General features: G+C 47.8%; 1 protein-coding gene across 9 annotated transcripts in view; it reads left to right on the plus strand.

The window, feature by feature from the left end:
• ANKRD11 (ankyrin repeat domain containing 11) overlaps window positions 1–26,018 on the plus strand; it is a 279,313-nt gene extending 253,295 nt beyond the window's left edge. For 3 of the 9 annotated variants that reach the window (XM_059667022.1, XM_059667023.1, XM_059667024.1), the window contains 9 exons: window positions 2,582–2,752; window positions 2,962–3,165; window positions 4,750–4,892; window positions 7,232–7,379; window positions 7,846–14,471; window positions 18,981–19,079; window positions 19,166–19,309; window positions 21,834–21,926; window positions 25,026–26,018. In XM_059667022.1, the coding sequence (XP_059523005.1) occupies window positions 2,582–2,752; window positions 2,962–3,165; window positions 4,750–4,892; window positions 7,232–7,379; window positions 7,846–14,471; window positions 18,981–19,079; window positions 19,166–19,309; window positions 21,834–21,926; window positions 25,026–25,211 (7,814 nt within the window). In that variant the 3' untranslated portion in view covers window positions 25,212–26,018. Of the gene's footprint in view, window positions 1–2,005; window positions 2,122–2,581; window positions 2,753–2,961; window positions 3,166–4,736; window positions 4,893–7,231; window positions 7,380–7,845; window positions 14,472–16,779; window positions 16,887–18,980; window positions 19,080–19,165; window positions 19,310–21,833; window positions 21,927–22,116; window positions 22,271–25,025 lie in introns of those variants that run through there. The other 6 variants (XM_059667027.1, XM_059667026.1, XM_059667028.1 and 3 more) reach the window with 6 other exon arrangements.
• Window positions 26,019–26,293: the final 275 nt, after the last annotated feature.

Below are 26,293 nucleotides of genomic sequence, written 5' to 3' on the forward strand. Positions count from 1 at the left end.
AACACAACAGGGCTTTCTCCACACTCCATCTCTGACCTATGTTCCTTCCTGAACAAAGGTGCCATTGGGTCCTGCTCTGCAACCAGGGACAAATTTACTGCAGAAAGCCCTCTGGGTAAAAGGTCACAGATTCTCAGCTGACACTCTCAGAAAGTGTGCCATGAGCTCCTGGAGGTCCCTGACCTACCTCCTCCGACCTTCTTGACCCCTAAAGAGACTACTGCCTGCAGTGGCACTTGAAGACAGTGGCTCTTTTGCCTTCTTTCTGCCTGGCTCCTCTGGCATTTTAAAGTTGCTGTTACATTTACCCTGAAGACTTACCACTCAGGCCCTGCCCTCCCCTGGGTCCACCTAGCACCCTCCACATCTGCACACAGCAGAGAAGCTATACCTCTGAAGTAATTAGCAGATGTCACCCACAACCAGGAATTCTCCACACTGCTTTTCTCAAGTTCTGCTTTCATCCTCTTCCCAGTGAGCTTCCTGTCTTCATGGCTCTAGGTGAGGGGGAGGCAGTGGCCTTGTGAACTGTGTATGTTTAGTAGGGGCACAGTGATCAAGAGACGCTGAGAGGTTAAGAGGCTGACTGAGACCAAGCAGTGCTTCCTGGGAGATTGGGCAGAAGTGGAGTCCAGCTCACAGAGTGTGGGGAGAGTGCATGTGTCTTCATCCTGCGTTCCTGTGAGGGAATTACAGTGGACATTCAGAACCCTGTGCTGGAAACACCTCCTCAGTGGTGGGGCATCACATCTCTGTCCATGGAGGGGTCCTGATTGGTTTGTGCTTGTGGAGAACTGCCGAGGAGGTGGGTCCGGCCTTCCTCCTGGTCTTTACTTCTATCATTATTTGTACCTTGGCAATGGAAAATTCCGTCATCTTCATCATCGGAATGTGTCATGTAAGCAAGCAGCAATGAGCAACTGGGTAAATGTAGAGAAGGCAGGCAGAGCATGGAGCGGCTGCAGAGATTGGACCACTCAGCTGTGTAATAGCATTTAAACCAAATGATTTGGATACTATGACTTTCAGTCATTTCAGAAGTGGGGTGGAATTTATAAGAGTGGCTGTGCCAGAACTAGTTTGATATCCTGTGCAGAGACTTCCTTGAAGGCTCTTGCCTCTGGGATAATCGTGAGGCCCTGTTGCTTGGAAAGGAGGTTGTAGGTAGAATTGGGGATGCATAATCCAGGGTCATCAACAAAGATTATTTCTGGAATTTACTTCCTTTCTCAGACTTGTGCTTGTGGCTTGGTTGAAAATTAATTGTTGCTGGTGATGGTGACCTGCGGTGCCCGAGTTATCACCTCAACTCATAAATCAGCATTCTCACCAAGTCACAACTTTAGTTTTTAAAAAGGCCATTTAAAATACATTTTAAAGAAATAAGTTTATGAAAATCTTTCCTTAAGGAAATAAAAATGATGGACATGTTTGTGGGACCTAAGGTGGTGAATAGTAAAAGGGATATTATCATTTTGGGAAGGAATGGACAAGGTGGAAATGTGATCTGTTTAGTCCTTGATTCACATATGTCACCACCTCTCTAAGGTCAAGCCCCAGGCAGGGACCTGAAGATAGGGGCTCCTTGGATATGCCAAGTGGGAAGCAAGGGAAACATCCCTCAGAGGAGAGTTTCAGAGACCCACGTCTCCTTTCCTGCCTGCAGCTTGCACCCTATGACCTAGAACACCCTGCAATGTCTTGGACCTGAACAGGGTCTCCACCCCAAAAGCATGGGCTTTGGGGGAGGGTTCTGAGGCTCTTGATGGACCCCAAATTTCCTCTCAACAGGAGGGTGAGGTGAAGGAAGAAGGCAAGCTTTTACCTCCTGGAGTTGGGGGTATCTTTTCTCTCCCTCAACCCCTGCCTCTTTTAAAAGAAGCAGCACATGCATTTTTGTTGAATGTTGACAGGGTATTTTATAATGGGTGAGATAGGTGGAAGATTTGCTTGTTATGAGGAGGCTAAGACGGGATGGCCGCGCTGTTCCATCGTGTCTTGTTAGTGCTCTGTGTTGATGCCTTTAGATGCCTCCAGCTCAGTCCATGTCGTGGTTCAAGGCGGGTTCGCTCCTCGAAGCGCCATGGCATGAAATGGAGGTGCCTAGAAGCAAGAAGAAAGGTACAGTACTGCAAGTCGGCCTTGATATGTTTATGTATTTCTAAACTATGTTTGCCATTTTATGTCTGTACTGTTTGGAGGCGGGACGGGAAGGAGGACTTGAATTACAGACACGTGTATTTAATAGATGGAGACCTGTCCTGTGTGAGCCAGGACATTGGTGATCAGCTGTCCCCACCGCCTTGCACATGGTGGGTGGTCTGGGGAGGCACCTGGAGCTGAATAAATGGTTGGTGGGGGCCTCATCTTAGCAGGCTTCATTGGTTAATAACAAGGTGTTGGAATTGTGTCTCACAGTTACACTGGAAGAGGTGATGATGGGCAGCAGGAGCGTTGCCAACTCTATTCTTTCCCTTTCCCTGTGAGGTGGGAGGCAGGGGCTCTGAAACTCCAGGTAAGGCTCTGGGTTCCAAGGACTCCATGGCATGAAATATCCCCCCTCTCCTCCACCACCTCACAGAGAAGCAGGGTCCTGAGCGGAAGAGGATTAAGAAGGAGCCTGTCACCCGGAAGGCCGGGCTGCTGTTTGGCATGGGGCTATCTGGGATCCGAGCTGGCTACCCCCTCTCTGAGCGCCAGCAGGTGGCTCTTCTCATGCAGATGACAGCTGAAGAGTCTGCAAACAGCCCAGGTGAGACACCAGGATGATGGATGGTGGGTGCTTTCTGGGACTGGAGAGGCTCTCTCCCTGGGGATGGGCACCCATGCAAAGCCATCCTCTTTCCCTCATGAAGACAGCCCAGGTTCTGGAAATTTCTACAAAGCAGAGAACACGCCCAGGCCCAGCCTCACTGGCTCTACCCCCAGTAATGCTCCACCTGTCCTTTCCTTGGCCTGCAGTAGATACAACACCAAAGCATCCCTCCCAGTCGACAGTGTGTCAGAAGGGGACGCCTAACTCTGCCTCAAAAACCAAAGATAAAGTGAACAAGAGAAACGAGCGTGGGGAGACCCGCCTGCATCGGGCTGCCATCCGGGGAGACGCCCGGCGCATTAAGGAGCTTATCAGTGAAGGGGCGGATGTCAACGTCAAGGACTTTGCAGGTGAGCACTCACAGCGCCCAGGAAACGGCAGGGCAGGGGAACCCTGCAGCAAGTTCACAGGCGGATGTAAGGCTGGCCTCTAGAGATACGGAGCTCTCTGGCCAAGTGTCATCATCCTGGCAGCATTAGCCTTGCACTGGGATCAGCCTGGCAGGAACAATAGTCAGACCCTGGGCCCCTGTGGTTCTTTGGGTGTGTTCTAGATGCATGAGGTAGATGTATAAGTTGTTATTTCTGAGATGGAGGAATTAGTGTTTCTTGAAAAGTATTTAAAAATCATTTTGTTTTTCTTTATTTGTAAGAGAATTGAGGAATTTTTAGCTATATTACTCTACTGTGTTATATAAACCCCAATCCTGTGCTGAGAATTCATTCTTCCTGGCTCCTCAAGGAGTGCCTCTGGCATATTTAGGAAGAAGTCATGTCGCCTAAGCAGAGGATGCATTTGTGCCTGTCATCCCAGGGACACCTTTCCATCTTCCAGGGGAGAAATGTCACCCTGAGACTCTGCTTTTATTTTATTTTATTTTATTTTTGCTTAAAGTATTACAAAGGGTATTACATATGTATCCATTTTATCCCCCCGCCCTAGACAGTCCCCTAGCCTCCCCTATCCCCCAGTGTCTTATGTCCATTGGTTATGCTTATATGCATGCATACAAGTCCTTTAGTTGATCTCTTACCCCCCTACCTCCTGCCCCCCAACCCTCCCCGGCCTTCCCGCTGCAGTTTGACAATCTGTTTGAGGCAGCTCTGCCTCTGTATCTATTATTGTTCAAAAGTTTATAATGGAGAGACTCTGCTTTTAATATGACAAATGGGTATGCTTCCCTGACCTGAGACAGGCTGAGGGAGGGCCCCATAATTGCATTTCAGTGTTGCCCTTTTTTTTGCATAAAATATTTCCATTATGCCACGATGCATAATCAACAGAATTGAGCTGTTAAAGGGGAATGAGAACATAAGATGAGCAAAGGAGTTTTCATGCAGAATACTTCTAGATTTTTCCCATTGCCCTAGATACTAGTTGATAGTATCTGACCAACATCTAATTTAGCACCTTTTTTAAAAGAAGCAATTTTCCTATATCAAGATTTTTCACAGCACTGGAATTTGTGTTCAAAGGAGTGGACCCTGTTTGCACAATGATGTGTGTGGCCACTCTACCTGATGGCAGATTGAGGCTCTGGGCTACCGCCAGGGGAATTCTCCCAATGTGGCCTCACCTATGTGCTCCATAGAGGGTGTGTTTCCAAAATGGGAGATTTTTCTCCCCAAGTGTTGATGGATGAGCTAGACTGAGGCTCTCCTCAAGATGCTGTGTTCACCAGTCCTCTACCCTTATTGTTTAAGATTAACCCTGCAGGTGGTTAATCTGTAGGGTTAACAAGCCAAATATCCCTGAGCATATAAGAGGCACCACAGTAAAAAGCATTCAGGGTTTCCCTGGATCTCTAGCCTTTCAGTGCAGAGCAACGCCCTCCAGGGCTCTTTCTTGTCATCAGCTTCCTTGGAGTGCTGCTTTGAGACAGGAATGACATTCCTGAGGATTAAATAACATATGTCCTAAGTGTCTGTTTCCAGGCTGGACAGCACTGCATGAGGCATGTAACCGAGGCTACTACGATGTTGCCAAGCAGCTGCTGGCTGCGGGTGCAGAGGTGAATACCAAAGGTCTGGATGACGACACGCCCCTGCATGATGCTGCCAACAATGGGCACTACAAGGTAGGTCTCTTGTCTGACTCCCACATCGTCCTGTAGCTCCTGCCTCTCTGTCTTCGCTGTCCTTCGTGTTTGCTGGGTAACTGAGAAGTTAGTCTTTATTCCCTCACCGGAGCTGTCCTCTCTGACCAGCCCAGCTTTCTCATCCTGGATCAGCACTTGGATGGCCTCTCACAGTTCCAACAATCAGTACTGTGTGCATTGTGTGGGACAGGGCCCTGCTCTGGCCACGCAGGTGTAGTTGGATTTTAGTAGATGACCATCATACCGATAGGAAGGGGGGGATCCTGGGGATTGCTGCTGGACCCTGTCCTTGTCCCTGTGGTCCTACTAAACGAGGAAGGCCTTGACTGATGTGACGCTGAGGGGTGTAGCCAGTCCAACAACAGTGAGTACCCCAGTACACGGTTTCCCTTGAGAGGACTAGGCTTCCTTGGGGAAATGACTGCCTCCAGGTCTGAAGCAAGAGATATATACTAGTACATGATGTGCCTGGTGCATCTTGTGCTACCAGAAAGCAGGGCAGTCACAACGATGAAGTCTTGCTGCAGTCATTACCTGAGCCATCTTGACGAGGCCCCTGCATGGTGAGGATGATGACACCAGTAGATCAGAAATGCTCCTTATGACAGCTCTGCCTGGTCACTTTTGGCAGATACTAGGGAACCAGTAGCATCAAGAGTGTGATGAACATAATTTGACAAGTCGTTGCAGTGGAGAGAGAGATTGGGAGGGCACTCTGAGTTAAAAGATTTCTGAGACAAATAGAGAAATCTGAACACTGATTATATATTTGATGTTAGGAATTATAGTTAACTTTTTAGTTAAGATAATGGCATTATAGTTTCTTGATTTTAAAGAAACCTTTTAGAGAAATATACTAAGAAGTAAATGAAATGTGTGTGATTTGCTAAAAATACCTGGAGGAGTGGGCAGATGTGGGTGACATGAAGCTGGCTGTGAGCTGGTAGGTGAGGAAGTAGAGAGGAAGGGAGTCATCATTTGAAATCTCTCTATTTTTTAAATTGTCATTTTGAATCTTTCTATTGTGGAAAATGCCAAAGAGTGTGGAGTCATGGTGGGAGAGGCACAATAATGGCCCCCAAAGATATCCCCATCCTGATCCTGGAACCTGTGACATGTGACCTCACATGGTAAGGGGGCTGCAGATGGAAAAAAGTGAAAGACCATGAGGTAGGAGATGATCGTGGATTATCTAGGCTGGCCCAGTGGCCTTCAAGGGTCCTGACAACAGAGATCCTTTCCTGGCTGTGTCAGAGTTGCAAGCAGAGGCAGGAGGGAGGAGGACTTGAGGGAGACCTGAACTGCACTGCTGGCCTTAGAGTCAGGGACCATGGCAAAGGAATGCAATGGCCTCCAGCAGCTGGAATGGCCTTCAGCTGGTAGATAACATGGACATGGAACCAGAGTCCCCCTCACTGCCAGGAACCCTATATGCATGGAAAGGAAAGAGCCAATACCACACATCAGCTGGATCAGGGGGACTAATTTTGGACTTCTGACCTCCAAAATTGTAAGACGAAGGTGGTGGTGATTTGTTAGAGCAGCAATAGGAGACTGTCCTGATGGAGCAGTAGAAATTGTAACTACTGAGTGAAAATAGAGTATGTGAGTAACAAGAGTTCTATCCTTTTTAAAGATTCTTCTCATGCTCTTATCTCAGACTGGACTAAAGTTGAGATTGAATTTAATATTTGTACTTCAGTTCAGTGAATCAGCTGTCATGGGCATATAATCAGCCCAGGTTGCTGACAATAAACAGTTGAACAGAGCTGTTAAAAGATCACCTTGAGTGTTTCTGACCATCTTTACCCATATAAAATAAAGCACTGAAGAGATTATCTTATTTTCTAAAATAAATGAAAACATAAAATAAACAAGCTTGCAGAAGCTTGGTCTTTGTTTCCTCTCTCTGTAAACCCCCCTCCAATATGAAACTTCCCCCTAAACTACTAGAACCCTTTCATGATCACTGGACCCTGTTGGATGGTGAGCTCATCACTTTGGCAGGAGGGGAAATCTTATGTGAGAAGATTCCAGTAAAGTGGTTGACTTGTCATGAGTGAAGAGGTCTTCTATGGGAGTTGGAACTGTTCTATGTGCAAGAGAGCCTGGGAGGGGTGCCAGGATTCTGTTAGGGTCCTTCCTGCGGGAGAGGCACAGGTCTAGAGACCCCACCAGAAAGGGTTGTGCACACCAACTTCTGGCCCTCTGCCTTGGGTTGTTCCCTGGTTAAGCTCAAGGTTCTCTGAACAAGTTACAGTTTTACACGGTCAGTATTTCTCAGAACACATCCTCAAGCACCTGCTACTGTCTTGTAGGTGGTGAAACTGCTGCTGCGGTATGGAGGAAATCCTCAGCAGAGCAACCGAAAGGGCGAGACACCGCTGAAGGTGGCCAACTCCCCGACCATGGTGAACCTCCTGTTGGGCAAGGGCACCTACACATCCAGTGAGGAGAGCTCAACTGGTCAGTGGCTGGGCATCAGGTTATGTGCAGGGTGGGGGTCGTGGGTGTGGGAGCAGGGTGTGTGACACTACGGGGTATAAACCTCTCAGTACTGCTGTGATAACAGAGGCAATGTTGGCTTTCATCTGCAGATCAGCACACCGGGTCCTAACCTCCTAGACACCTGGCACTTACAGAAATTCTGGACTGAGGACCTGGGGTTTCAGTACTAAAAAGCCTGCAGGCTTATCCTAAGATACCAACCTGTCACAAACCTCTCTTTGGTTTCCTTCAGCCCATGGTTGGCCTCAGATTTCACTAACTCAAGTGAAGTGCTTTTCTGTGGGGTTTCCAGGACTCTCATCCTAGGGGTGACCAAGTGCTTGGGGAGGCCTTTCTCTAAGTCTCCTCTGAGACAGCTTTCCCCCATCCATGTCTGCAGGTGTTCTGAATCTGCCTCTGACATCTTTCTCCTTATTTCCAACAGAGAGCTCAGAGGAGGAAGACGCCCCATCATTTGCACCTTCTAGTTCAGTTGATGGAAATAACACAGACTCTGAGTTTGAAAAAGGACTAAAGCACAAGGCTAAGAATCCAGAGCCCCAGAAAATTGTGACCCCTGTCAAGGATGAGTATGAGTTTGATGAGGATGATGAGCAGGACAGAGTCCCTCCAGTGGATGACAAACATTTACTGAAAAAGGATTACAGAAAAGAGACTAAATCAAATAGTTTTATTTCTATACCCAAAATGGAAGTGAAAAGTTACACTAAAAATAACACGATTGCACCAAAGAAAGCGGCTCACCGCATCTTGTCAGACACATCAGATGAGGAGGACATCGGAGTCACTGTGGGGACAGGAGAGAAGCTGAGACTCTCTGCACACACAATTTTGCCCAGTAATAAAACACGGGAACCTTCTAATTCTAAGCAGCAGAAGGAAAAAAATAAAGTGAAAAAGAAGCGAAAGAAAGAAACAAAAGGCAAAGAAGTGCGGTTTGGGAAAAGGAGTGACAAATTCTGTTCCTCCGAGTCAGAGAGCGAGTCCTCAGAGAGTGGTGAGGATGATGGGGACTCGGTGGGGAGCTCTGGATGCCTTAAGGAGTCCCCGCTGGTGCTGAAGGACCCCTCCCTGTTCAGCTCCCTGTCTGCTTCCTCCACTTCATCTCATGGGAGCTCTGCCACTCAGAAGCATAACCCCAGCCACACAGACCAGCATACCAAGCACTGGCGGACAGACAATTGGAAAACCATTTCTTCTCCTGCCTGGTCAGAGGTCAGTTCCTTATCAGACTCCACGAGAACAAGACTGACCAGTGAGTCTGACTGCTCCTCTGAGGGCTCCAGTGTGGAGTCACTGAAGCCGCTGAGGAAGAGGCAGGAGCATAGGAAACGTGGTAGCCTACAGAGCACTCTGTCAGAGAAGAAGAGCTCCTTCCACCCCAGTGTGGACGGTGCCATTCCCAAACTAGACAAGGAGGGAAAAGTGGTCAAGAAACATAAAACCAAACACAAACACAAAAACAAGGAGAAAGGGCTGTGTTCAGTTAGTCAGGAACTCAAATTGAAAAGTTTCACTTATGAATATGAGGACTCCAAGCAAAGGTCGGACAAAGCTATACTTTTAGACAATGACATTTCCACCGAAAACAAGTTAAAAGTATTAAAGCATGATAGAGATCACTTTAAGAAAGAAGAGAAGCTTAGCAAAATGAAGTCAGAAGAAAAAGAATGGCTCTTTAAAGATGACATAATAAAGATCTCCAAAGATGAAAAGTCACTCAAGAGAATCAAAGACACCAACAAAGACGTCAGCAGGTCTTTCCGAGAAGAGAAAGACCGTTCAAATAAAGCAGAAAAGGAGAAAGTAGTGAAGGAAAAGTCTCCAAAAGAGGAAAAACTGAGACTGTACAAAGAGGAAAGAAAGAAAAAGTCCAAGGACAGGCCCTCAAAATTAGAGAAAAAGAATGATTTTAAAGAGGACAAAATTTCAAAAGAGAAGGAAAAGACTTTCAAAGAAGATAAAGAAAAGCCCAAAAAAGAAAAAATTTACAGGGAAGATTCTGCTTTTGATGAATATTGTAACAAAAGTCAGTTTCTGGAGAATGAAGACACCAAATTTAGCCTTTCTGATGATCAGCAAGATAGGTGGTTTTCTGACTTGTCTGATTCGTCCTTTGATTTCAAAGGAGAAGATAGTTGGGATTCTCCAGTGACAGATTATAGGGACATTAAAAATGACTCTGTGGCCAGGCTGATCTTGGAAACGGTGAAAGAGGACAGTAAGGAGAAGAAGCGGGAAAACAAAAGTCGGGAGAAACGAGACTACAGTGAAAAACGGAGCGACAAAGATGCTTTCTTTAGAAAGAAAGACAGGGACTACCTGGATAAAAACTCTGAGAAGAGAAAAGACCCAATTGAAAAGCATAAAAATATCCCCAGCTATCTTTCAGAAAAGGACAAAAAAAGGAGAGAGTCTGCTGAATGCGGGCGAGACAGAAAGGACAGGGATCTGAGCGACATCTGCAGGGACAGGAAGGACCCTCTTGAGGTCACCAAAGAGCGGAAAGATGGCAGAGTGAAGGCCGAGGAGGCGTACAGGGAGGACCTGAAGGAGTACAGTTGTGAAAGTGTATTCAAGGACAGGTCTGACTGTGACTTTGGGAAGAGTCTGGAGCCTTGGGAAAGGCATCATTCAGTGAGAGAGAAGGAGAAGAAAGATGGCCTTGAGAAGGAGAAGAAGGAAAAAATAAAATTAGAAAAATATAAAGATAAGTCCAGTGACAAAGATAAAAGTGAAAAGTCTATCCTTGAAAAATGTCAGAAGGACAAAGAATTTGATAAATGTTTTAAAGAGAAAAAAGATACTAAAGAAAAACATAAAGATATACATAGCAAAGACAAGGAAAGAAAAACATCTCTTGACCAAATTAAAGAAAAAAAGGAGAAGAGTTTCCCTGGAATCATCTCAGACGACTTCTCTGAAAAAAAAGATGAGAAAAAGGGCAAAGAGAAAAGCTGGTATATTGCTGATATATTCACAGATGAAAGTGAAGATGAAAAAGATGATTATACAGCAAGTGGATTCAAAATTGGAGAGGCCAGTGAAATGCAGAGGGCAGACAGCCTCCAGGAAAAAGATGATGGGAGGGAACCATACCCCTCAGACAGACACCGGAAGCACTCTGTTGACAGGCAGCACTTAGAGAAGCAGAAAGAGAAAGAACTTAAAGAAAAGAAAAAGGAAAAAGGAACCACAGAAGGGGCGAAAGACAAGAAAGAAAAAGTCTTTGAAAAGCACAAAGAGAAAAAGGATAAAGAGTCGACAGAAAAATATAAGGACAGGAAAGACCGAACTTCAGTTGATTCTATTCAGGAAAAGAAAAACAAACAGAAGCCCTCCGAGAAGGTGGAGAAGAAGCCCTCTGCAGAAGACAAGGCCAAGAGCAGGCACAGGGAGAGGCCAGACAAGGAGCACTGCAGAGAGAGGAAGGTGTCGAAAAGTGCTGAGGTGGAGAAGAGCCTGCTGGAAAAGTTGGAGGAAGAAGCTCTGCATGAATACAGAGAAGATTCTAATGACAAGATTAGTGAGGTGTCCTCTGACAGCTTCACGGACCGAGGGCAGGACCCAGGCCTGAGTGCCCTCCTGGAGGTGTCTTTCACAGAGCCTCTGGAGGAGAGGGTCAAGGAGAATTGCCCACAGGAGAAGCTGAAGGAGAAAGAAAGGCATAGGCACTCTTCATCCTCATCCAAGAAAAGCCATGATCGAGAGAGGGGCAAAAAAGAAAAGTCTGAAAAAAAAGAAAAGAATGATGATTACAAGGACATTGGCAGCAGAAAGGACTCCAGCCAGTATGAAAAGGATTTCTTGGATGCTGATGCTTATGGTATTTCTTACAGTACAAAAACTGACATAGAAGATGAATTAGATAAAACCATTGAATTGTTTTCTACAGAAAAGAAAGATAAAAATGATTCTGAAAGAGAACCTTCCAAGAAAATAGAAAAGGAACTAAAGCCTTATGGATCTAGTGCAATCAGTATCCTAAAAGAGAGGAAGAGACGAGAGAAGCACCGAGAGAAGTGGAGAGATGAGAAGGAGAGACACAGGGACAAGCACGGTGAAGGGCTCCTGAGACATCACAAGGATGAGCACAAACCTGCAGTCAAAGACAAGGACAGTCCTCTAAGTTCCTTTAAAGATAAATCCAAGGATGAAAGCCTGAAACTCAGTGAGACCAAACTAAAGGATAAATTCAAGGAAACTTTAGATAAAGAAAAAGGTGACTCTGTAAAGATCAGCAACGGAAATGATAAGTTACCACAGTCTAAAGACTCAGGCAAGAAAGATGTCAGGCCCAGAGAGAAGCTTTTGGGAGATGGCGATCTAATGATGACCAGCTTCGAGAGAATGCTTTCCCAGAAAGATCTGGAGATTGAAGAACGCCACAAACGGCACAAAGAAAGAATGAAACAGATGGAGAAGATGAGGCACAGGTCTGGAGACCCTAAGCTCAAGGAGAGGATGAAGCCAGGTGAGGACATGCGCAAGAAGAGTCTGGATATCCCTCCAAAGAAGCCACTGGGACTGGACCCTGCCCTTAAAGACAAAAAGCTCAAGGAGTTGGCTCCTGTTCCACCAGTCCCTGAGAATAAGCCCCACCCAGGACCAGCTGTGGACTCCAGAGACTGGTTGGCAGGACCTCATATGAAAGAGGTCTTGCCTGCTTCTCCCAGGCCTGACCAGAACCGGCCCACTGGGGTGCCCACCCCCGCATCTGTGGTGTCTGGCCCCAGCTACGAGGAGGCAATGCACACGCCCAGGACCCCATCCTGCAGTGCTGACGACTATCCTGACCTCATATTTGACTGTACAGATCCCCCGCCGGTCTCCAGCACAGCTGCCAGCGCTTGCTCCCCCTCCTTCTTTGATAGATTCTCTGTTGCAGGGAGCGGGATTTCGGAAACCCCAAGCCAGACGCCTACAAGGCCTCTGTGCACAAACCTTTATCGCTCAGTCTCTGTTGATATCAGGAGGACTCCTGAAGAAGAATTCAGCATTGGAGACAAGCTGTTCAGACAGCAGAGTGTCCCTACCACATCCAGTTACGACTCACCAGGGCAGCACTTGGAGGATAAGGCCCTTGTGCCCCCAGGTCCTTCGGAGAAGTTTACCTGCTTGTCTCCGGCGTACTACTCCCCAGACTATGGCATCCCCTCCCCCAAGGTGGACACTCTGCACTGCCCACCCACAGCTGTGGTCACCACCACCCCCTCTCCAGAGGGTGCCTTCTCTGGTTTACAAGCAAAGTCCCCCACTTCACACAGAGATGAGCTGTTGGCCCCATCCATGGAGGGGACCCTTCCCCCTGACTTGGGCATTCCCTTGGATGCCACAGAGGACCAGCAGGCCACCGCTGCCATCATCCCCCCAGAGCCCAGCTACCTGGAGCCCCTGGATGAGGGCCCCTTCAGCACGGTCATCACAGAGGAGCCGGTTGAGTGGGCTCATCCTGCTACCTCGGAGCAGGGCCTCTCTTCTAGCCTAATTGGGAGTGCCCCTGAAAACCCTGTCAGCTGGCCCATGGGATCGGACCTTATGCTTAAGTCTCCACAGAGATTCTCAGAGTCCCCAAAACATTTCTGTCCTGCCGAGTCCCTCCACGCTGCTGCACCCGGGCCCTTCGGCACCACAGAGCCGCCTTACCCGGTCTCCCCTGTCCCCTATCCTCTGCCGGTCCCTGAGCCAGGACTGGAGGAAGTTAAAGATGCCTCTGCAGAAGCAATCCCAGCCGCCATTCCCACTGCAGAAGAATCGGCCCCTTTCGCCTCTTCCTCCAGGCTGGAGTCCTTCTTTAGTAACTGCAAGTCGCTTCCTGAAGCGGCCCCTGATGTGCCCCCGGAGCCTGCGTGTGTGACCACCGTAACTCAGGTGGAGGCTCTGGGTTCTCTGGAAAATACCTTCCTGGAAAATGGCCACAGTCTCTCTGCCCTGGGACAGGTTGATCCAGTGCCCTGGCCCGATGCCTTCCCCAACTCTGAGGACGACCTGGACCTGGGGCCCTTCTCACTGCCAGAGCTTCCTCTGCAAACTAAAGATGCTTCTGATGTCGAAACAGAACCTGTAGAAGAGAGTCCTCTTGTTCCTCCAGAAAGTACCCCTGCAGGGGCCCCTGTGGTCCTGAATGGTGGGGATGTGGCTGCATCAGCTGCTGAGGAACAGCTCGTGCTGTCTCCTGATCAGGCAACTACCCGGCTCCCTGCTGAGCCTGAGCCTGAGCCCTTGCCCTCAGAGGGGCCAAAGCCAGACATTGTTCTGGAAACCACGGTGGAAGCCGAGGCTGTGTCAGAGGGGAGGGCCCCTGAGGCCTCCGACTCCAGCCTGGGGCTCACACCAGCACCCCCAGAGCAGCATCCACTAGGTAGTGGAGACGAGGTAGAGGGCCCAGACCCCTTGGCAGCATCCCATAGCACACCCGAGCCCTCTGGGGACAGCCCTGCACAGGCACAGGTGGTGAACGGGGCTGGCCCCCATGACAGTGCTGGGCTTGAGGGGCCTTCAGGAAGCGTCCAGACTGAAACTACAGAACCAGAACCCAGACCCACAGCCGAAGCCCCAAAAGCCCCCAAAGTGGAGGAGATCCCCCAGCGCATGACCAGGAACCGGGCTCAGATGTTGGCCAACCAGAACAAGCAGAGCTCGCCTCCTTCCGAGAAGGAACCTGCCCCTGCCCCTACCCCCAGAGCAAAGGGTCGATGCTCTGAGGAAGAGGACCCCCAGGCCCAGCACCCACGCAAACGCCGCTTTCAGCGTTCCAGCCAGCAGCTGCAGCAGCAAATGAACACGTCCACACAGCAGACACGGGAGGTGATCCAGCAGACACTGGCTGCCATCGTCGATGCCATAAAGCTGGATGATATAGAGCCCTACCACAGTGACAGATCCAACCCGTACTTTGAATACTTACAGATCAGGAAGAAGATCGAGGAAAAGCGAAAGATCCTCTGCTACATCACCCCACAGGCACCCCAGTGCTATGCTGAGTACGTCACCTATACAGGCTCCTACCTCCTAGATGGCAAACCGCTCAGCAAGCTGCACATCCCAGTGGTGAGTGCCAAGGTGGAGCCCCAGACCCCAGGGGTGCCAGTCGATGGGTCAGGACCCTGTTTGCTATATGTCTAAATGCAAATGCCAAACTGTTGGGATGCCAGAGCTTGGAGTAGGTGTGCCATCCTGGGGACCACCCTCCAACATGGATGTCCATGTTGATATAATCCCTCTGGGTCAGGAGATCCAGTTTCCTCTTTGTCATTCATCATTTTTCCTATGTCATCTCGCCATCCAGTGCCTGACTGGGTCATTAAGTACCCTTGGGTCCATGCTCACGCCCTCTTGTCTGTCACCCACTGCTGTGGCCGCACCCTGCATATCTCCAACTAGAGCCAACCCTGGTGCTGCTCAGTCCCTAGTCTCCCCAATGTTTTGCTGACCAAGGCCCCCACCTCCATGTCAGGCACACCTGCACAGCATTCCCCCTTTCTGTATCTCAGTGCCTCCTTTCAACTCCCCCCCCTTTTTTTCCCCCACATAAAAGTTCTTAATTTATTAGTCCTCTTATGAAAAATCTACACAATCACCACAGATAGTCACTGAAGATTCCACTCTCCAGTTCACTTTTAATAGCACCAACATTGGCCTTTGCAGTTCCTGCCTGACTTTCTTCATTCCCGTTCTTGCATTTCTTTCTCTGTTTTCTTGAAGTCTTCTTATACAAGTCTGTTTTCTTTGTGTAATTCAAGGAATCATAAATCATACCAGAGCAGCTGTCATACCAAAATGGGTTCTGAATCCCAATACAAAGATGACATTTGGTGTGATTTTACACATTTTGGCTAGTTTTCTCTGAATTTGTCTAAGGTACTGTTGCCTTCCCAGGGTGAAGGACATCAACGACCATTTGTTTCTGCTGAAGTAACCTGTTGGCTCATGGACTTCCTGGTCCAGATAGTTAAGTGTGTCATTCATTATGGCAGCCAATCTTCAAGCAGCCAAGAGCAAAAGAGTTTTCTCAAATTGTTTTAACAGCTAAAGGCCTCCACGGAGATGTATGGCCTGGCTCCAACCCCAGCCCGTCACCCTTGAACTCCTCTACACCTCTTATCCTGGTTCCCAGCGGTTCCATGTTACTGACCTGAGGTCAGGCCTCAATTCTCGTCCCACCAGAGCCCTAAGTGACCCTGGCACCTTTGTCACCTGCTCAAAGCACACCCTTCATTGGGCTTCCAGGCTTCTCTACCCAAGCGGGTCTGTCCTCAACGCCCACCTGTCTCTGCACTGTACCCAGGGCCTCTATTTTCTTTCCTTTTTTAAATATATTTTTATTGATTTAAGAGAGGAAGGAAGAGGGAGGGAAACATCAATGGTGAGAGAGAATCATTTGTCGGCTGCCTCCTGCATGCCTCCTACTGGGGATTGAGCCTGCAACCCGGGCATGTGCCCTTGATTGGAATCAAATGGGACCCTTCAGTCCACAGGCCAATGATCTATCCATTGAACCAAACCAGCTTGGATCCTCCATTTTCTTTCAGCCATTTTCACCGTTGATGGCTCACCCTCCACCTCAACCTGATGACTCTTGGTCTGTGCAGATGTGACACATTTAATCCCCGCTTTGCACGTCATCCTCCACTCTTATCCTCATGCCATGAGCAAATTCATCTATATGGGGTTCTGCAGGCCAGCACCTCCCATGTCACTGCTTGTCCCACTCTCTAACCTAGGCCAGCTCCTGCTTCCTCCTTGCCCATTGGGGTCTGTTCTCTGCACAGCAGGCAAAGAGATCCTTTTATAGTGGAGACAGACCTCTGCCCTCTCCTCAGCCACAACCTTCCTGGCTTTCCAGAACTCCAGCCTAATGTGCTCCCAGGGGTCACCTGTTCACACAGTGTGCAGTTGACTTGCTTCATTTCTTAGACCATTCCACCCCTTTGAAGAAAAGCCAGGGCTTCGGTTTGATTTGCCTATTAGGCCCAGAATGAGCCTCAATCACAGCTGTTGAAAGGATGCTGGTCAGGATTCCCCAGAGGGAACTTCCTGTCCCAAAGGAGGGTCATGTTGGATATATGTGTTCTGCTGTCAGATCTTCGTGTTCCAAAAGTCAGTATCTATGCTGGCTCTCCATCAGGCAGTAGGCTCAGCTAACCAGGATTGACACCCAGCATCTTCTGAATGAGGGTGAGTGGCTCTGAGCATCAGGTTCAATGGCTGAGGCATGGGGGCCCAACTACCAGGGCCACCACCCTTCCTGCCCAGCCCAGCACTTTGTTCCCAGGGAGCATGGCTAGTTTTGAATCCAATGGGATGTCATTAGCATAACACTCCCTTCTCCTGGTACACTAACCCCGAGCTGTTCTAGGGAGGGGAGACTGAGGCAACCTTGCCCTTGGGCCTGGGAGGATCCAGCTGTCTGCCTTCATCTGGGTCACTAGATTCTGAAAATTCTGGCCTAAGATGTGTTGTTTGGTGAGTCTTTTTTGTTGTTTTATTGTTTAAATTTTAGTTACCAAAAGAAAAGAGTACCATGACAAAGTTTAGAAAATAAAATAGTAGACGTCATTATACTCCTACTACCCAGGGTTCACCCTGTCAGTGGTCTATACATCTCTACTTCTACTGGATTCATGCCTTTTTAGAAGAAAGCTCTGTTTTACTTCCTGTTACCACATAATTGAGCACCCAGGCTGTTGAGTGAGGGCACCAGCAGTCAAGAGTTCCTGGATTTCTCACCAGGCCAGAGGCTTGAGGCCTTGTTCCAGCAGCTGTGGCACCAGGTCTTGGTGCTTTTTCTTGAGGATCCAGAAATGGTGGTGCCTTAGAAATACTAAAACCGGAAAACAGGAAAGGCTTACACCTAGATGTGCCACTGTGTTTGTGTCTTCCCTCCTGGTACCACCTATGGGTGGCCCAGTAGAGTCAGAAGAGGAAGGCACACCAAGACCCCATGGGGCTGGGTCCTTTGAGGCAAAGGGGATGGAGCAGAGCCTGTTGAGCGAGGTGTGCCATTGAAGAGACCAGATAGATGTTCTAATGTCTTATTTTGAGCTTATTTTAGACTGACAGAGTTGAAAGCACGGAGTATATGTTGTGCCCTCACTGGGCTCGGATGCATCTCCTCCTGGGTCTCCAGGGCTGTGGTTGGTCATCCACTCCTTGTCCTCCTTGAAAGGCACAGTTTGATGACCTTTTTGAGGAATATTGATTAGATGTTTGGTCTAATGTCCACACCTGGATGGAGGGACATGTTTTTAGTGAGACTGCACAGATGTGACGTGAGGTCTTGGTGTGTTATGTCTTGTTCTTGGTGTCAGCAGTCGCATTGTGGCACAGTTGCTGTCTTTCCCTTTTTAGTTGATAAATATCTTGGGGAAGCTACTGTGAAACTCTTAAGGCCTATTATCCTCGAGCTTGTGCCTATTTTAGTCTCCTTAATGAATTTTATCTGCAGCAGTCAGTCCTGTGGTGTTGGCCTAATGATTATTGTCTACTTCCCTCTATGTTTATTGATTGGAATGCTCCTGTAATCCAACATGAATCACCATTACTTATTTTGTGTGCAAATTGTTCCAGCCTTAGCCATTAGGAGCTCCTTTAGGTTGCTCCATCTTTCTGAGCATGCTCTCACTTTACAGCCTCATAAGATGTTCCAGCTGAGTCCTGTCATTAGCCACATGGTTCCTTCTAGTGGGAATGGTGCTTAGAAACCACATCCTGGGTGCAGGATGTGGTCACTGTCCTGAGTGACATAGCCAGGTGAGGTGTGTTATGCTGCATCCCTCCATCTGGTCTACATTGAAATCTTGACTTCATCATGTGCTCGCATCTTCCTTCTTTAAGAGAGAGACTCGGTTCTTCTTACTGCAAGGTGTTTATTGGCCTGTTCACTCCCAGTATACATGTCTCATTTCACAAGTGCTGGCCCATCCATGAAATGCCTGCACTGGTTAGATGGCATTTATGGTGGTTCTTCTGGTCTTTCGCCTAATGATATCTTTTCCAAAGTAATCCAGGCCTCTCACTTCCCCACTCTGACCCCCAGCAGGATAGTCAGGCTCTGTTGTTGCATGTTTTCCATGTTGGCACCTGCATCCCATTTGGTGTTAGAGTTTATTTGGGGGACATGAAACCTCACTATTATAAAAGTAAATAGCCCAGCATCCTCCTCCTCTCCTCTGCCCCATTTGCTCTTTTCTGTCTTTGTCATATTTCTTCTGCACAAACAACACAGCATATGTGTTCTTGATCTCTACTTTCTTGCATGAAGGGTAGCAGTGTAGACACTGTATACTTTGCTTTTTACACTTCACACCATCTCTGGAACTCACTCCCCTTCATTCTTTTTCATAGCTGCATAGTGCTCCTTTCTGGGCCAGGGTCTGTGCCATTGTTCATTTGCCTGCTCTCTTGTGTGTGAGCATCTAATTGTTTCCAGGAAATTCCCTAGTGTGTCTACATTTTGTGGGACCATAGGTGTGTCTTCAGGTCAGACTTAGTCACTATTGTTGGTGCAGGTTCCCAGCCTCCACTAACCCCCCTCCCTCTCACCCTTTGTGACTATAGATTGCACCCCCTCCCTCCTTGGCGGAGCCCCTGAAGGAGCTGTTCAAGCAGCAGGAGGCTGTGAGGGGGAAGCTGCGCCTGCAGCACAGCATCGAACGGGTAAGGAGAGGTCTTGCATGGGGGACTGTGGGCCTGGGATATATCTGGCCATGTTGGGATTGGCTCATATGGTTTCTGTCCTCCAGGAAAAACTGATCGTCTCCTGTGAACAGGAGATCCTGCGGGTTCACTGCAGGGCAGCGAGGACCATCGCAAATCAGGCGGTGCCATTTAGTGCCTGCACCATGCTGCTGGACTCTGAGGTCTACAACATGCCTCTGGAAAGTCAGGTCAGTGGTTGCCAAGGTTGTGCACTCACACTTGTCTCCTAAGAAGATCTGTGCCCCCACAAACTACTCTGAACACGTGAGCAGGTCTGCCCTCGGGACAAGGGAGGCAGGGGTGATCAGATAGCAGTACATGTAATGCTGATGTCATGAGATGCTGCATGGGCTCTTCGAGGCCCCATTCCAGGGTTCTCACAAACACAGGCTCTTAGGTCACTGGGTTGGACTGGGCCTTAGTTTCAGTCACATGAAGAGTTAAACTTTCCTCTAAAACAGTGGTTCTCAACCTTGGCTGTACATTAGAATCACCTGGGAATCTTTTTAAAATCCTGATTTCTGGGCCTCATCCTCCGGAAATTCTGTTTCTTTGTTATGGGGTAGGGCCACAACATTAGTAACAACGAAACTGAATTTCCAGAGGATGAGGCCCAGAAATAAGGATTTTAAAAAGATCCAGGTGATTCTAATGTGCAGCCAAGGTTGAGAACCACTGCTCTAAAATATACACATGATTAGGATGAGCAGCACCTAGAGCTGCTGCATAAATAGCCTCTGCAGCAAAGACCCCCATAGGAGGCTATCATGCTAGGGATAATGATGGCCTTGCATCAACATAGTGACATTGGCAGCCAGGCCCTGCAGCCAAGGGCCAAGAGGTGTGGGAGCCTGTGGCTGCTTAGCATAGCAGTGGTTCCCTTCCAACTCCCCAGAGTCCTGTTAGAACTTCCCTGCTGATCTGATTCAGGCTGGACAGCAGAGTCCAGAGCAATGCCCATCTGTCCTCGAGAGAGGCCCTGCCTCATCCACCCCAGCTGATCATCCTGGCTCCCCTTACCCGCAGGGTTAGATTTGCCCCATGTGGTCATACCCTTTGCTTCCCCCACCAAACCTGACCTGTCATTAAACATTTGGGTGCCCCTGCCCCCATTGATCTGCTGGGGTGCAAGACTGTCCCATTAAGTGGCTCTGTCTGCTTGGCAACCCCAAGCTTCAGGAGATTTCAGCTGCCTCTTACCCATCCATGGACACAGTTAAAATTTAAACTGTGCAAAGTGGTCTCTCGTGTCCCCAATTGTCCATCTTAAGCCTGGCTGCTTCTCCTACCTCCTACTGCCTGCCGCACTCAGGCCTGGCCTCCTGACGCTGTCTGCCCTGGGTTTTACTCCCCAATTTATTCTCTTCCCTAGCAACCACTGTGACTTTTTTAGAAACAACCCAGTGTGCATCATTCTGGGCCTGCCCTCTGCTTCTTGCCCCGCTCATGTTGACTTTCCCAGAATACTGTTGTTCTCTTGGGCCTCTCCTGCTGCCCCCCTTCACTGTTCAGGCCTTGGCACCAAGAGCCCTACTGACAGATGCACCTCCTGGCACCCTGGCTGGCATGAACTCCTGCTGTGTCAGGATCACATGGACCCCTAGGGTTCTGAGCAGCATTTCTGATTTGGCTGTGGTATCATACAGTGGGTTTAGTGGTTTTAGTTAAAATTATTTAAAATTAGTACATTAAAGATTTTCCATTCACTTAACATACATTCTTGAAGGATATGTTTGAAAGTTTCCCCACTTAACATACTATGTATCGAGACAAGTTTTTCCTAAAACATTTGTCAACAAACTATGAAACAAAATATTTGGTTGGGGATCAAGTGATTACTTCAGGGTTAGGTGCTTCAAAGGTTTGCATCTAAAACAAAAAAAGGAAAGGAATCTGGTGATCTTCAAGGGATTTCCTACATTCCTTCTGAAGGTTCAAGAGAGAAGGCCTCAGGGTGCACTTCTTCCCGGCAAATATGTTTGGTGTGGAGCCTGGGCTCAGCCACCAGGTGGTCCGTCGCTCATGTACCTGTGGCTAAGAGACTTTCACATGTTCTTTTCAGCACGCCATCCACTCTAGCATCCAGGGAGAACCAGACAGCAGGAATCTGAAAACTACTTGCTCCATTGTCTCCTGGTCCCTCCTAAAGCATCCCTGTTTGTAAACTGCAGTCCATCGCAGGCAGAGATGTTGCCGTACTTGAGAATGGTTGACCTCAAGGTGTAGTACTCCTACAGAGTGAAACCAGGAGGCTGGCCTTCAACCACTTCGGGCCTGTCAAACACCCTTTACGAAGAAAAAAAAACCAGTGTTTACAACCAGAAGTTAAAACACATACCATCACCAGCTTTACCATGTGCCTGTGTGTGGCCTCCAGAAACAGTGCAGGCCAGAATCTGAGGGCTTCCCAATTCTGTTTCCTATATGGGTGTCATAAAAGACATGCAGAAAGCCCTCATGGACGGTACCAAGTCATCCCCAGGGCAGCTCCATCACAGACCGCATCCACCCGGGCATATTACGCAAGCTATATGGTGAGGAGGATGACCAAGGGTCATACTGGTTTGTCTTTTAGCATGATGACAGCGTGTGGATTCAGGAATGAGACTACAGCTTTCATTCTTCACTTAGGAAGGAGGATTTGAAACACCCTGCAGGTTTGATTTCTCCATTGTTCCCCTATCAAACGCCCATACTTGATTTCTCCTCCAGGGTGACGAAAACAAGTCTGTGAGAGATCGTTTCAACGCCCGCCAGTTCATCTCCTGGCTCCAGGATGTAGATGACAAGTACGACCGCATGAAGGTGAGTACACTGTATTCCCCTCAAACATTACTTGGGCTGGGAGCCCCCAGGAGCCTCCTGGGATGCGGGGAGGCTGCTGCTGGGTCCCATGTTTGGAGGTGACAGTTTCAGACTCTCTGAACCCAGCAGATACTTTCAGGGTATCCCCACAAACATGTTGCCTCCTTAGAGTATCTTCCCTCCTGTCCAGGTATGCGGGGAGCAGCTCCTGTCACCAGCTGGCGGTCAGACCTCTGTGGGACCCCATCTTGAGCCCTCCACAGCATACACTCATCACCACTGCTCTGGATGTGCTGACCAGTGCAGCAGGCCAGAGGATGGGTGGGAGATAGAAAGATTAGCAAGTAAGAAGCACATCCTCATCTTCAGTTGCTAGAGTTGCACATGGGCATGGGGTCACTCATGAGAACGAGCTGTAAAACTTATCAACAATAATGAGCCAGTTACAAAATTAACACACAGGTCAGCACCACCCTAGGAAGCTCCATGAGGCAGGGCTGAGTGGACTGTGCCTGCTGCTCTTCTCACTGCGAGCTACAGAGCTGGTGGAGGGAAGCCCCAAGCTCCCCCATTCCCAACCCTGTATTACCTGTACTTGGAGAGTAAGACAGTGTTTCCAGGATTCCAGCATTAACCTGTGCTCCTTACCTCAACAGCCCATGACCATGGTGTCATAGCAGTGCACACAGGTACCACATGAGGTAGACACAAAACACAGAGCAGAGAACAGTGAGCCCATGTGGCATTTCAGGCCCTAGCATCTCATCATGATGTGGGTGCAGGTGCAGCTGAGGTGAGGCCCAGCTTCCAGGTGACAGTGCAGTCACACCGTTGCTCTCAGCCAGGCTTGAAGGGAGCCACAGGGAAGATTTCCCAATAAAAAGAGAAATAATCTTTAACCACATTAAAATTAGACTTTGTACATTAAAAATGCCACAGAAGTCCAGTTTCCTTAATGGTCCAAAGAACTTGCAAACTAATAAGAAAAAAGGTGGATAGAAAAAGAAATTAGTGAAGAATGTAGTCAGTTTATGAAGATGAAGCAGCCACACCTTCATGAGGCCATGTGTTGTGTGAACATTTGTTTCAGAGCCACAAGTTAAATTAGATCCTATTTAGAAGACATACTGCTAGCTTCCCCTGCAAGTTCCTGCAGTTGGGGACGTGTCATTTGGTAGTTTTGTAGGGTAAATAGTATTTATCAAATTTCACAATATTTTGGCCACCTAACCTAGCGAGTCTCCTTGAGTCATTTAAAACTCAGGGAAAGCCATAACCGGTTTGGCTCAGTGGATAGAGCATCGGCCTGCGGACTGAAAGGTCCCAGGTTCGATTCCGGTCAAGGGCATGTACCTTGGTTGCGGGCACGTCTCCAGTAGGGGGTGTGCAGGAGGCAGCTGATCGATGTTTCTCTCTCATCGATGTTTCTAGCTCTCTATCTCTCTCCCTTCCTCCCTGTAAAAAATTAATAAAATATATTTAAAAAATAAATAAAAAATAAAACTCAGGGAAATGTAAAAAAAAAAAAAAAAGTTCATTGGAACAACCCAATAAAATAGAAACCCAGAAGCCCATTGATAATTCTGTGATTAAATGGAGTATGGGAACATCTGAAGATGTAATTACTACAAAATATTTTAAATTAGGCAAACATGGCCCAGCCTGTGAAGGTATCTGAGCTGCTTATAAAATGGGTCGATCTTGAGGTTCAGACACATTGCAGTGTACACATGAAGCCAGTGCAGAGCCATGGCTTCCATGCTGCAGCACTCAGAGGTTACTTCCAGAAGACTAAAGATGGAGGATTTTTATCCCCCACCCTCAACACACTTTTAAAAGAACATTTATTTTAAAACAAATTATACATTGTGATATTCCATCCCAAATATTTGTGTGCACACTTAAGATTATTTTTCTGTACAGTCACTGTAACAGAGTCAAACTTTGTTAATCCAAAGTATGGTCTACTTACTACCTGCCATGTTTAAATCCCCTTTGTTCCCAAAATGTGCCCAACCCTGGACCCACAGGTGCTACATTTGGTTATGTCCCATTTCAGTAATCCAGTGGGTCATTATTTGTTTTTAACTATACCTATTTAATATAATTTAATATCCATTTAATAATATACCCATGAAGATTAAACATTTTAATACTAAACCCTAGATAACCCTTTTTAAAAATGAAGTGTACTTTTAAAAGATAGAACTTCTGCCCTAACCGGTTTGGCTCAGTGGATAGAGGGTTGGCCTCTGGACTGAAAGGTCCCAGGTTCAATTCTGGTCAAGGGCATGTACCTTGGTTGTGGGCAACATCCCCAGTAGGGAGTGTTCAGGAGGCAGCTAATCAGTGTTTCTCTCTCACTGATGTTTCTAACTCTCTATCCCTCTCCCTTCCTCTCTGTAAAAAAATCAATAAAATATATTTTTTTAATTTATTTTTTATAGGTGTTTTTTTTAAAAAAATATATTTTGTTGGTTTTTCACAGAGAGGAAGGGAGAGTGATAGAGAGCCAGAAACATCGATGAGAGAGAAACATCAATCAGCCGCCTCCTGCACACCCCCCACTGGGGATGTGCCCTCAACCAAGGTACATGCCCTTGACCAGAATCGAACCTGGGACCCTTCAGTCTGCAGGCCGATGCTCCATCCACTGAGCTAAACCGGTCAGGGCAATAAAATATATTTTTTAAAAAATAAATAAAAGATACAACTTCTATAAATGCAAATGAAATCAATATCACCACACATAAATTAGAATTGTAAACAAAAGAAAATCAGTTGTAAATTCTAATTAGATGCTGTTGTGAAATCCATGGAGAATGAGGACACAGAGCAGGGATAGTCTCCTTATGTGGTCAGCAAGACCACTCACAGGGCAGGATGAGAAAGCCAGGGGTGGTGCTATGGGCCATTCAGAGGGGCAGGCCATCCAGCTGCCAGAGCTTGGCCCAGGTCCCTCAACCCCATCCTCCCAGTGGGTATTGCGGCAGGGGGAGTGGGCAGTGGGGGCCCAGGCCCAGTCCTATTAATTGGGTACTTGGAGGCTGGGCCAGGGTCTTGTTTCCACTTCCCTCACCTACTGTGCTTTCCATGCAGACGTGTCTCCTGATGCGGCAGCAGCATGAGGCTGCAGCCCTCAATGCTGTGCAGAGAATGGAGTGGCAGCTGAAGGTCCAGGAGCTGGACCCGGCGGGGCACAAGTCTCTGTGTGTGAATGAGGTGCCCTCCTTCTATGTGCCCATGGTAGACGTCAATGATGACTTCGTGCTTCTGCCAGCCTGATGTACCACAAGGACAACTGCACAGGACACAAGCAAGGGCCACATGGGTCAGCCCAGCACTGCTGCCAAGTCGAGGTGGCAGAAGGAGACCTTGTCCCTCAGGTGGGAACACCCAGGGAAAACCCTGCACTTTGCCCCCCTGGAGCACTTCTCTTTTATACCAGCTGCCAAGGGAGGACAAGGAGACCTCGGGGACACGGACACGGCAGCCTTGGGATCTGTTTTCCAGCCAGCTGCACGGGCATTTCAGGAGCTGCAGAACGGATTGCGTTTTTAAAAATCTCTTGTTCCATTCTGATCAACTAAAGGAAATAAAATTAAGGCGTCCACTTCTCACAAACAGTGACCTTCAGGTTGGAGGACAGGGAGAGTGCCATCCTTGCTGCTGTCCTGTTGCCATGGAGCTGCTGACAGCCACAGGCCTCAGACTGGGGCTGGGACGCTGTGCTGTGCGAGGGCCAGCTGCGCCGCCCACCTGCCTGCCACAGAGGGACACAGAGCCAGGACTCTCCAGTTGTGTTTTTAATGGAGTCAAATCCACGTGGTTTGTATATTTTTTCCTTTAATCTTGGGCATTTTGTTTCTCTTTCTGAGAACATAACTTGAAACACTACAGAGCCAATAATCATATAAAAAGTGTACCCGTAAACGCTGTACAGTTTTATACACATTCACAATGTACTTTTTGCTGCCTTCTAGATAATTTATTTTGCAACACATTACTGCACAGTTGTAAATAACTTATGTACTGTAACATCACTTCAGTTATGTGTAAAGAAATAAATAAATTAATTAAATGCTCTTTGTACATGACAGTCCCCTTCCCGGGAGGGGCCAGTATACAGGACTATGAGATGAGGGTTGCTCCACTGAAAAACTCCATTGTCTTAAACATTTTTCCTCCCAAATGATTAGCTTTTGATTTTGAAACAAATTATACAATTGACCCTTGAACAATATAGTCAAAAATCTTTGACTCTCTTAAAACTTAACTACAAATAGCCTACTGTTGACCAGAAGCCTTACTGGTAACATAGTTGATTAACACATGTTTTAATGTGTTATACTAGAGGCCTGGTGCAC

Source organism: Myotis daubentonii, chromosome 15, assembly GCF_963259705.1.
Source record: "Myotis daubentonii chromosome 15, mMyoDau2.1, whole genome shotgun sequence".
In the NCBI taxonomy this organism is placed as follows: Eukaryota; Metazoa; Chordata; class Mammalia; order Chiroptera; family Vespertilionidae; genus Myotis; species Myotis daubentonii.